The sequence below is a fragment of the Lepidochelys olivacea genome, assembly GCF_965140295.1.
Source record: "Lepidochelys olivacea isolate rLepOli2 genome assembly, chromosome: 3".
NCBI lineage: Eukaryota > Metazoa > Chordata > Testudines > Cheloniidae > Lepidochelys > Lepidochelys olivacea.
In genome coordinates this window covers 78352501-78364725 of record NC_140413.1, presented here as the reverse complement: position 1 = coordinate 78364725, position 12225 = coordinate 78352501, and the positions used below count along the sequence as shown (strand labels likewise).

At 39.3% G+C, this 12225-nt stretch overlaps 1 protein-coding gene across 4 annotated transcripts in view; it reads right to left on the bottom strand.

Moving 5' to 3' along the window:
- The window catches only part of GRIK2 (glutamate ionotropic receptor kainate type subunit 2), a 626152-nt gene that overhangs the window by 114071 nt on the left and 499856 nt on the right, over window positions 1-12225 (bottom strand). For 3 of the 4 annotated variants that reach the window (XM_084624592.1, XM_084624593.1, XM_084624594.1), the window contains one exon: window positions 8833-9050. In XM_084624592.1, coding sequence (XP_084480718.1) covers window positions 8833-9050 — 218 coding nt within the window. Of the gene's footprint in view, window positions 1-8832; window positions 9051-12225 lie in introns of those variants that run through there. The other variant, XM_084624595.1, reaches the window with a different exon arrangement.

Here is a 12225-nt window from a genome sequence, read left to right as displayed (position 1 = left end):
TACCCACTTCCTTAAGACAATCTACTGACAGGTGTGTTCTGTGCCAGTTTACAGGAGCAGGTAAAGATTAAACTGTAGCTGACTCAAACCAGAGTTTAACAAAGCTCCTACTTTGCTTCTTCTCAGGAGCATCTATACCTACTTCTTCCCCTCAACAAGACAGAAAGGTTTTTTTCCTTACCTTTCCAAGATCTGCCAACAGCTGTCATGAGCTCATGAGTATCACATTATAATTGCACTTCCTTCGTGAGCTAGCTAGCAAAGAAACAACATCTAGGGCAAGGACTTTTGACTACAAGATCCAGAGAAAAGCTGATTGTCACCTTGTTTAGCCCTAATTTGTCATCAGTCTTTCTCTGGAGAGATCACAATTTGATTTGTTAGTCTCTGTACTTCCAAGTCTATCTAATGATAGTCAACAACTTAAATGATGGATGACATACTTTGGGTTTGGGGTTTTTTTTTAGCTTTTGTATGCAGCAATTAAAGTAAATTAAAACAGATGGTTACAGTCCGGTCATGTTGTTTTATGGTGTCCCATACCCTTAGGAAGACCACCATCACACAGGGTATATTACACCACAAATGAAGGTTGAGGACTAGCATGGGTAGGTGTACTATGATAACTGATGCGTGTGTGTTGCCTTCCTGCTCCCTGTTCCTGGTTGCTGCTCCCAGGACACAAGTGTTCCCATTCCTGTTTCTTTGTGTGTGTGTTCATAGCACTGGGTGTGTGCAGTCACTCAGGGGCTGCTGCTGAAAATACCTGCTATTTGGATTGCTGTTTTGTTCAAACTGCTGCTGACATAACTGGTTCGTGGTTAATACGTGTTTCAATTGACCACCTAATTGCATGTCTTGCCTCAATTTCCTTGTGTTTTGGGATTGCAGCTTTGGGGTGCATCAGTGTGTAATGCACACCCATACTATCTTTAATGTAGCTGGTACAGGTAAGTGTGGAAAACGAGGATATAGTAGTGAGGATGTGATAGCATGGGCTAGCGACCCCAGTACAAGCCCATGAGACTCTGAACATGTACTGTACCAGGGTCCTGTGTCCTGTACTGTACCAGGGTCCCTGCTACCATGTCTACCTGCTGAAATTTGTGGTGCAGATGTTTCCTTATAAACACTCTAGAATAATGTACTTGGAGAATGAGTCCCTATTAGTATGAACAGAAAGTTTGGAAATTGACACTAATATCTAAGAATTGCTATTTTCATTCTATGCTGATTACAATTCTATTGTTCTTTGATGGTGGGAGACATCCATGACTATTAGTCAGGTTAGACTTTGGACTAGTCTGTTTTGCTAAAATGAGAGTTCTCTGTGAAGATCGACCTATAATTCCTTCCCCCATGAACATTTCAGGATAAGGAGGAAACAGATGGTACTTAAGCTGTGAAAATATTGATTCAGATGAACCCAATACAGAGGAGATTTTTCCAAATGTCAACTTTTTATTTGTTTTGGGTTCCTCCCCACCACATCCTCTTAAAAATAGCTAGTAGTGAATCTATTCAACTGTTTATGTGATAAATATTTATTTATTATTGTAATTATTGTAAGTGATTAATCCTGTCTCTGCTGGAAAGTGATGTGTATTTCATGGAGATCACATTTAAATACATTACTGCTATGTATAATATCAGGTTAAGTGTTGTATTTGGAGACAGGACATTTGATCCATTAGCCAATGAGAGTCCAATTACCACCCACTGTATCTGTGAATGGTGTATGTATAAATGTCATTGTCCTTCTCTTTATTCTCCGCCAGCATGGAAGAACTGGCGTTATGTGATCTATTGATTTTATTCCATGGTAATAATATCCTCAATCTGGGATTGGATTTTTTTTTTGTTTTGTTTTTTTTCAAATAAGCAGGACTGCAAGAAATAATAATTCTTTGAATCTGGAACTGTAGCCACAGCTTCATACATTGGGCCTACAAGCAAGCTGTCAGAGGAGTAGCAGATTGCAGTGAGTCTTCAGGATCAGGCATGCATGACTGCACTGGCATGGCTTTTGGGGGATGTTATGGAATCAGTTGTTGCCAGAACTCTGCTCTATAGAAATCCCTGCAGACCTTAATAGTGCATCAAGATGAGAATTATTTTGATTCTAGAACAGAGGCAATTTCTCAGAGTTGAGCAGCTTTGCCTAGAGGCATTTCCCCTGCTCCATACTGGTATAGACACCACATGAAAAGACAGGAACAGAATTTAGACTGGCCCATATACAGATTACAGCAGCCACATACTGTTATTGAAAAGAATTAGTAAACAGACAACAATGTTAGGGAAGTCTGTTGGAGGCAAAGTAGTGAAATTCTCTTTCTTGCTGTTTGGAAGGAATGTGCAAAGATCAAAGTCCAAAGATCAAATTGAAAAAAAATATGTAAAATGTTTGTTGTTTTTAAAATACCTGAGACTGAACTTTTATATAAATTGTTGATTGCCTTATTTGGGCTTCCAGTTAAAGGGTAACAGTTAAATGTTAAATAAATTTTGCACCTGCTAATTGCAGCACAGTATGAAATGTCAGCTAAATGGGAATGAAAAATTGCTCCCAAATCACAAAAACAATTCAAGTAAAGATGGAAAAAGTGGCTTAGGAGAATCAAACTATATGAAAATCTGAACAGGCATGGATAAATCCTCCCTAACTAAAGCATGTTTCCTCATTATTATAAACCAACTATCTATAAAGCCAAGGAAAATAATAATTGTTTGTGTTGGTATGAGAGTGTACAGCTAATAATAGAGTGTGCACTTAAAGTACATTCCACTTTTAGAGCTCTTACCAGTAGAGATGGTAAGAAAATAGTATTTTCCCCATGGAAAATTTCAGCTTTTTGGCAAAATATTTCTACTGACAATTGAAATATTTTTTTTCGAAGTGGTGCTGTGGTGTCTCATGGGAATTGTAGTTCAGATGCCTTGCACTGCCACCTTTCTGTATTGGTCAGGCTCTCTGGCCAGACCACATTTCCCATGATGCATCACAATCAGGGCTGCTATGAAGCACCTTAACAAGATGACACCAAATGGTGCATTATCAAAGATGTCCAACCCACAGAGACTTGGAGCCTAAGGCACCTAAACGACAATTTCTAACGGGCACTACGGCACCAGTTTAAATTGAAATGTTTTGATTTTCAGCCCAAAAGCATTGGGGTTTTAGTATTTCATTGACCTGTCAAAACTTTACATGGAAAGCAGACATTTTTTGTGAAAAATTTCATTTAGTCAAAAATCCAATTTTCTGACAAAAATCAGTTTTGATGGAAAATTTTTGACCAGCACTACTTACCAGTTCCATTGATATTCCCTATACAGATAAAAGGGAATGCTGCCAGAACTGCTATGCTCTCCAGAGCTAGGAAGAAATTTTTTAAGTGTGCCCACTGTACAAAGTGGAAATTAAGAACAGGAAAAGGTAGTTTGAGTATCATGAAAATTTCTCAACCATTAAATATTTTATACCAGGGCTAACCTTCCAATGGAAAAGGAGGAAGCCACATTAAGTAGAGATGGCATGATAAACAAACAAAAGATTAGAAAATATTCCTTAAAGAACAATTGCACACTATCAGGTGAGAATAACCAGATAACCAAAAGCTCTTTTCCACTTCTCAGTTATATCAAACAATATTGAAATTATTCAGTAAAAGGAGAACAGTGTTTGGAAAAAACCACTGAACCATTCAGGCACCAATATTGATTACATACATGTGTCACTCATCTGGAATGACTTTTACACATTTGCCCCTTCTGTCACTCGCTCAAATCATGCCAACTGAAATGTCACTCTAAGCCAGGCTGCAGGCAACAAGCAAGATTTTTCCTTTAGCTTCTTTTTCTGGCCTTCTGAGCAGCCAAAACTTCCCCTCCCTCCTGCTTTTCACTGCTCCTTTGGTCCCTCTGCAACTGTGAGTGCAGCCCAGTCCAGGAGGAATTAGAAAGAAGGAGGTACCCAGAACTCCTGATCTATGGTCCTGAGCAGCAGCACATTCCACCCCCAAGAAACAACCATGAGGAAGGGATATAGAACAAAAAGGATTAAGAAGAAATTCAGGGAGATAAATGAGTTAAGAGGGGAAGTGAAGAGGGGGAGTGGATCATTATGGAAAGAGGGTTGTTTAATTTCAGTGTAGATTTCCGGGTTCGGGTTGGAGCCCAGGTTCTAGGACCCCACGAGTCTGAGTCAGCTGGCACAGGCCAGCCATGGGTGTCTAATTGCAGTGTAGACATGCCCTATGCAGAGGCAAATTGGAGAAGGATGATCTTCTAGCTAATGCACAGGACTGGAAGTCAGGACTCGGGTTCATTCCCAGTCTGCCACTAATTTGCTGTGTGATCTTGTACAAGACATGTAATCATTCAGTTTCTCAGTTTCACTCTCAGTAAAATTGGACTATCACATAGATCTACCTCCTAAAGAGCTGAAAATTCTAAAATTCCTGGGATGGAAGTACTGATATTAACTTATTACAGTTAGATAGAGGAAGACAGACTGAATAAAAAACCTCTTGTTTCTTGTTATTTGTATTGCAGCATAGCCTGAAAGTGCTGAACCGATGGGTCCCATTGGGTTGTACAAACAGCTGTACAAACAGACAAAGAGAAAGTCCCTGCCTTTAACAATGTATAGTCTACAAGACAGAAAATGTGGGCACACAGATGTGAAATCACTTGCCCTAAGTCACAGAGAAACCCAGTGGCAGAGCCAGGAACAGAATCTAGGTCTTCTGAGTCTGTCTAGTATCCCTCATCCACTATGCTGCACAATTACATGTTCTCTCTCTCTCGCGCGCGCGCTCTCTCTCTCTCACACACACAAGCTCTGTGAATGCTTACCCTAGTTGGTGGATTTCTGAAGAATTTTGGCTTTCATTATTTTTTTTTAAATCCAACATTATGGATGCAAAAAGAAATCTCCCACCCTGTGGACCACATGCAAACTGATGTGCTCTGGTGTTTTCTTTACTGAGTCTGATGACAGAGTTATGCAAAGCAGCAGCATAGTGAAATTAATACAACTTGGGTCAGTTTCACAGCTGTTTCTCAGAAACCACAGGTAGCAATGAAACTATAAAGTGTATATATACACTACACATAAAGGATCATATCATTTTCAGGCTCCTACTGCTTGGGAAACCTCTGAGCACCAACAGAGTTAGTCACTGACATTATTCATAGAGAAGAAAATCTAAAAAGCAAAGGCTGGGAGAGCAGCAATAGTGGAGATTCACCAAACTAGCAGCAGTTAGAAGACTTTGGAGATAAAATGTCTTAGCCTCCTCAGAGCAGCAAAGTGGCTCCAAGTGAGGGAAGACACAGAAAATTCCTTCTTCCTTTCCAGATGCTTGAGGGAGACATACCTTCAGATTTATCAGATAACTACTAGACAAAGGATAATATGGAGGGCCTATATAGGCTCTGACGACTTCATGCTGATATAAATCCTAGCACCCTTCCTCTTCCCTCCAGCAGCAGATTTCAGGAAGCTGGGCTCACATGAGCATGTTCCCTTGGGCTTAGTTGGTGAAATCTACCCATCCCAACACTCTCATCTTTTGTATCTTCTCTCTAGTAAGTTTAAATCCTCCAACCAATGTGTGTGTGTGTAGTCCTGGTTTAGGCTCTTCTAGACATAATGTTATTCTACGTTAGCTCCCCAAAAATTGGCTGGGTTCCAAAGATATTAAAAGGAAGATTTCCGTGAGCTTTTATATCAATAATTTATGCTGAAATTACTGTCAATCTCAGGGCTGCTACTGTGCCTCACTGTGATTGGAGCTAATAGCTATTACCGGGATTTCATAGTTTCATTTAACATTAAGAAACCATCTGGAACTTTTATTTCATGCTAACACATAATGCCACAGTTGTGCTCAATATAGTCAGCAGCTTTATCTTGCTATAATGAGAGAGAAACACACATGCACTGAATCAAATTATACCTTCAGTCTTATTTGTGCATTTCTGCTGAAACCATATTTTCATAGAATTTAATGTCAGATCTAGTGTGACCTCCTGCATAATACAGGCCAAAGATCCTCACATAGTCATCTCTGCATCAAACCCATAGCCTGTTTCACCTATATCTTATCTTTTCAAAATATATTCAGTCTTGACTTAAAGTTGAAAGGGGAAGAGAATCCATCACACCTTGAGGTTAGTAAGCCCTGGTACAAATTAAGCACCACTTTAGATACAATGTTGTAAATCCACATTGACTCCAATAAATGTATTTACACCAGTGTAATTGAGAGCAGAATTTTACCCTAAATTTAACAACTGAGTCCTGTGCTCTGACCTCACTTTCTTTGTTCATCCTTGCTGAAGTGGTAGAATTCAATAACAATGTACTAGAAGCACTACAGAATTGTGTTTTCTGATGCTATGTTTCTGTTGTGTGCAGTCAAGTCTAGTACATTTCAAACTTTTATATGCCACTGAAGGGAAAACATTTCCATGCAAGAGATGCAGTCATTGCTCTGCTGACTGTAAATGTTCTTCTGTTCTTGGAGGCAACATAGAGGCAGAAACAAGGAAATAAAGGAAGGAACGTGAGAATGATCAGAAACAAAACAGGATACATATTCAAACAGACGAACAACCCACAGACGCAAAAGAGAAGATGAGAAAGGTAAGTGTGAATAGAATGGGAAACAATAAGATCAATATATATGGGAGAAAATATGCAGAGAAGAGATAGGAGGAGACAGAAAAAACACGAAGGAGGAGAAATAGTGTCTGGAGAAGAAAGGAAAGTGTCATGTAGAATTTTTTTAAATAAAGAAAAAAGTTAAGGACAGAGAGAAAAACAATGCTGGCAACTGGAGTCAAAGACACTGCTAAGTAAAAACTGCCTTCTAATATTTTAGAGTCCAGCCTTCCGATCTGAAGGAGTATAAGATCAAAGTTTTCTACCAGACTAAAAAGACATTGACATCTGGTAGTGTTTTCTGGTAATGCAATAAATACCTTGTGTCATCTCTTTATGTCCTGGGACTTTAATCATTTTGATACTTTAAAAAAATCTCAGTTTTTAAACTTTTTCTGAATGTTGTTTTATTGGATTGCTACACATATTTCCTGTCATAAAAGCAGCTCTAATGGATTAGTTACTTCCATCAATTTCCTCAGCTCCTTTTGAAAACAAATATTCTGTGGAAGCTATTCTGAACCTTCCGAACACATCCTCTGAGGCAACAGGCTTACAAAGTCCTCAGTCACTGAAATTTAATCAATTCCTATTTTCCAGGTGAAAGTTGAAAGTGAGAATACAGAAAGTATGTACAGTAAAAGCTTTTTTATCTGGCATGCGTGCTTCCTCCGCCTGCAGGCGCCATCCCCGCAGCTCCCATTGGCCATGGTTCCCGGCCAATGGGAGCTGCGGAGCCAGCACTTGGGGTGGGGCGCTGGCAGCACGCAGAGCCACCTCGCCATGCCTCCACCTAGGAGCAGCAGGGACAGTTCACCGCTTGCGGGGAGCCACCCAAGGTGCTGGATCCAGCACCTGAAACCCCTCCTGCACCCCAACCCACTGCCCTGAGTCCCCTCCTGGACTCAAACTCCCTCCCAGAGCCTGCGCCCCACACTCCCTCGTGTGCCTCAATCCTCAGCCCCGCACACACACACACACCCAAACTCCCTACATCTTAGTTAACGGGAATTTTTCACTTACCGGCACCCCCCGTTTCCCCAACATGCCAGATCCAAAAGCTTTTACTGTACTTACTTATATATGTATCACTACCATAAGATTAGATAATGATTTCTGAGCTCTTTCAGCTAAATAAATGGTGAAACTTTTACTCTATGCAGCTGAGTAAAGGGATGTAAAAGTGCCTTTAACTCACCCTTGGCACTGCCCAGATCTCTGGCCACTCCATCAGTCCCAGTGTAACACAAAAGCCTCAGGGCTCTTCTGTGTTATAGTGGCATGTAATGGCTCTTAAGTGATACTTATGCTCACTAAGGAACTCCAGAGCATAATGCATTTGCCAGGCCTGGAGTATGCCCCTGCACTGGGGAGCCATAGGAACCTCTTGCGCTATCAAATCTGAAGGGCCAATCTGATCTGGCCCAGGATATGTACTTAATGCTAATTTGTGCCAACCTAGATAACTGACGGAGCTGGGGAAGTGGCATTTCCTCTATCTCTAATCAGGTTTCAATTTAGCTAAAAATTAGCACATTATATTGTCTGTTGAATCACCCTAGTCATAGGACAGAGGGCAGGGAGACGTTATATGAATCTGAGCTAGTCAAGATTCAGTTTGAAAGGTTCTTAGAAATGCAGTGTCCATAAGATTTGCCCAGCCCAGCTGTGATATTGATGACTGCAGTATCAGCATCTAGATATCTGAAGATAGATAGATATGTAATTAACTACGATAAAATTATTGACCTGATCCTGCAATCCCTATTCAAGCAAAACTCACACTCAGATCTAGCAATGCGAGATTCACCTGAGCGATTCGCCTCATCTCACTATTCTTGACTTACTCCATTAGAGTACACTCAGCATGCTGAGGAAAAATCATCAGAAAGATCTAAGCAGCAGACCCAAAGCCCTGCTTTTTTTTATTTTCAGGAGAAAATTTCAAGAAAAGGAAACTGCCTTTTTTACTTTCATGAGAAATTGTATGTACGAACAAGATGTTTCTTTTGCTGTCTTGCAAACCCACAAAAATGGGTTTGATTGCAGTGGGAATCATCTCACATGCCATATCTCCACTCAGCAAGCTTAATTGAAGGTTTTTTTACTTGCAGAATCATGTTTCAGCATTTTTTCCAATCAGAACATAAAGGGCCTACCTTGAAGAAAGTCATGGTTGCTCCATCTTCAACTGCACCATACTCTATCTTTGTCTGCTTGGCTAAATCATCAGCTGAATCAATGGGAGATTCCATGCGCTCCACTGTCAGAAAGGCGGCTAGGTTAGCAGTGTACGAGGAAATGATGATAAGCGTGAAAAACCACCAAATGCCTCCCACTATCCTGGTGGAGAGGGCTTTGGGCATAAGCTCAGAACCTAATGGAAATCAGGGGAGAAAGGTGAAACCAATGCACAGAAAACAATCCGCAAGCATTCGACACTTTTTTGTCACAGTGTTGAGAACAGAATCACTGCACAAAAAATCTTTAAGCTACAGGCTTACATATTGCTTGTACAAACAAACATAACTGAAATGGAAAATTGGGACTGATTACACTTACAAGACAGATTTGGGGACTGTGGGAAACAAAGTATAGTAATGGGAGACTCAAAGTGCAGTTTTGGTCTGAGATAATGTACAACCCTATTTTTAATTTTTTGTTTTGGTTTCATGACAATGGAAAACAAAAAAGCAAAAGCAGTAATTGGAACTGGATTGTCAAAAGAAGCTTTATACTAAAAAAAACCTCGCAGCAGGCTTGAGCCTCTAAATTAATAATAATACTTACTGTAGCCCATCTACTGTGCTTATTCTTCAAAGTACTTAAAGATTAATTAAGCAGTTCATAAAAAACTTTTTTGATGAAAGAAAAATATGTTGTTGCTGAAAAAAGCAGATACAAATCCGAGAATTTCAACTCCCCATAACCATAAGAACCTTGACTTCTGCCACTTCTGTTGTAATAAAGTCTCGTTTAGCAATTTCTCATATAAAAGAAAACATCTCCCATCTCTATAATTAGCCCACAATTTCAGATAAACATGGGTGGCTGTGCCACACATTTAACTTGATAGAGCAGCAATGACAATATTAGACTGTTATGCATAAAGTAGATAAAGATAGATTATAATGCAATGCTGGAGTTGCCTGCTCATGGCACTAAAGAATGGACAGGGTGCCACACATTGTATGGTAATTTGCATAATTATTAATGCCAATTTAGAGCCTAATGAGACAATTTGTAGCACATGAGCTCCTCTTGTGCTTAATTATTATGAACAGGGAAAAATGGAATTCAGTTTACTTAATTTGCATCAGAAATATATTTGTAAACTGGCATGTATGGATTTTTTTCCCATTAAATTATAGCTAATAATCATAAGGTAAACAATTTCAAGTTTTGCCATAAACAAAACATATAAAAAACTTTGAGAAGTATATATGTATTTTTTAAAGAAATAGTTTAGCAGTATTGATATATCATTGAAATAAAGTATTAGGGGTTTTTTAGTCAATTAACAGATTTTTATTACTACTTGGGTAAAATGGAATGAAGGCAAGATGGACTATTTTATTCCTGATAAATTATGTTGTTTATATTAGATTAATTAAGGAACTGGTCCAGCAAGGTAACACATCTTCAGATAAATGTAGGTTGTGCCAAACTTTCAACGTCAATGCAACAAAAAAGAAAAAGAAAAGAAGTGGTACCATGACTGGACTATTTGATCCAAAACAGTCCATCTTACCCTGCAGTTCATCCTACCCTTGCTGTTTCAAACAAAACAATGTGACAGACTTGGGCATGATAGCCAACTCCAGTGCCAGACTCTGCCTACAACTCTGCAAGGAAAAAAGTAGAAAAGTACCTTTCTGATGTAGTCGCTCCTAGGCCCTGTCAGTCAGACACTTAGACACCATAACACTACAATATTTCCTAATAAGCCCACCATCTTCAACGTATTTATTTTTTAATTAAAAATCAACACTAGTAGAGTCAAACAAGATTGGGAAGAAAAGAACAGTGGAAACGTTTGCCACAGTTGCCCCAATTACCACAAGTTCATATCTTACCAAAGGACTTAAACAGAACGCCACCTAGGCCTGTGAAACAGAGCCTGGTTAGGTGCTGACTGTCATGTACCCAAGGTAACGTCATGTCCAGCACTATATCCCACAGTTTCCTGGGGGCTAGGGGTGTCAGCAAAAAAATGTATGAGTTTCCTCTATCATGTATCCTCCTCCAGCATTAAAGGAAAGTGTTGTAAAGATATTAATCAATATTAAAGTGGCATTTAAATATTGATTAATGTGTGTACTAACTGGCCGCAATTCATATTATATGTATTTATGGGAAATTATTATAAATAACTAGAACTAGGCACATTTTGTGTTTGTGTCCAAACTTACTGTTGTGTCACAGTAGGGATGCGAGGCAAACTGAAAAAAAGCATCAAAGATAGGACTGATCCTTCATCCATAACTTGGTTCCTTCATTAAGTTATTGTAGCATGTGTGGTGCAAAAGGCAAAATGGTATAAGGTAAGGATGGAGTATCAATCTTAACTAAAAGTATACTTGCTGTTTGTGGTCTGTGCCACAATCTTAATATTATTGGAAATTAGCAGCCATGCAGAGGGGATAACACTTTGGATTCATATGAACCTTGATGATCCATTGGGGAATTCTGATGTAAATCCACCAGATTTGGCTCATTCATCCAGGATATCTGTCTTTCAATTGGCCAGGTTAATGACTCTGTTCCATCTTTTTTTCAAGAAGGATAGAGAATGTGGATTCAAAGTTAATATTGTTCTGATGAGCATTAATTTGAGAGGTTTCTGTCTGAAACCCCATGATTTTCCGCCACTCTGTCCCTCCTAGAGATGACGATGTCCCATCCCCCAAATTTTGTAGCACCCAAGATGTGCAACTCTCATGCATGGCTCTATCAATATCTTGGAGAAAGACAAATGCCATATAGACCTCCTCTCTACTCCTGTGTGTTTTGGCCCAGTTTTACACAGTTCACATATCTTTGCCATCAGTATGGAAAAGATGGGAGAACTAGGCTCTAATGCCCTGATCTTGCACCCCTGGAAATCAGTGGGAGTGTTCTCACTGGCATCAGGGAGCACAGGACCAGACCCCAAATGAAGATTATGTGAACATAAATAATTTTGGGAGTTTCTTCTTCGAAAAAAAAAATGACTTGATCTGGAAATCTCACTTGTAAATATCACTATATAGTGCCTTTGAAACTACTGTAGTCCATTAGGTAGCCATTCATTCAGAACTGTGGTTTTAAGCATTTAGGTTGTGTGACTATTTAAAATATATTTGAGTTATCTGTTTGATGTTGCCTGCTTACTAAACACATCGTTGCATCATTACTTCTTATTTGATGCTTCCAGTGCATGTCTTTTCACTCACTGGTTGATGTTTTCCTGAATATGGTATTGAGATTTTTACTGAGACACTACAGACTTTTAAAGAGAAAGATTATGGACTCAATAGATGACAGATCCTTTGTTATAGCTATTAAATGCA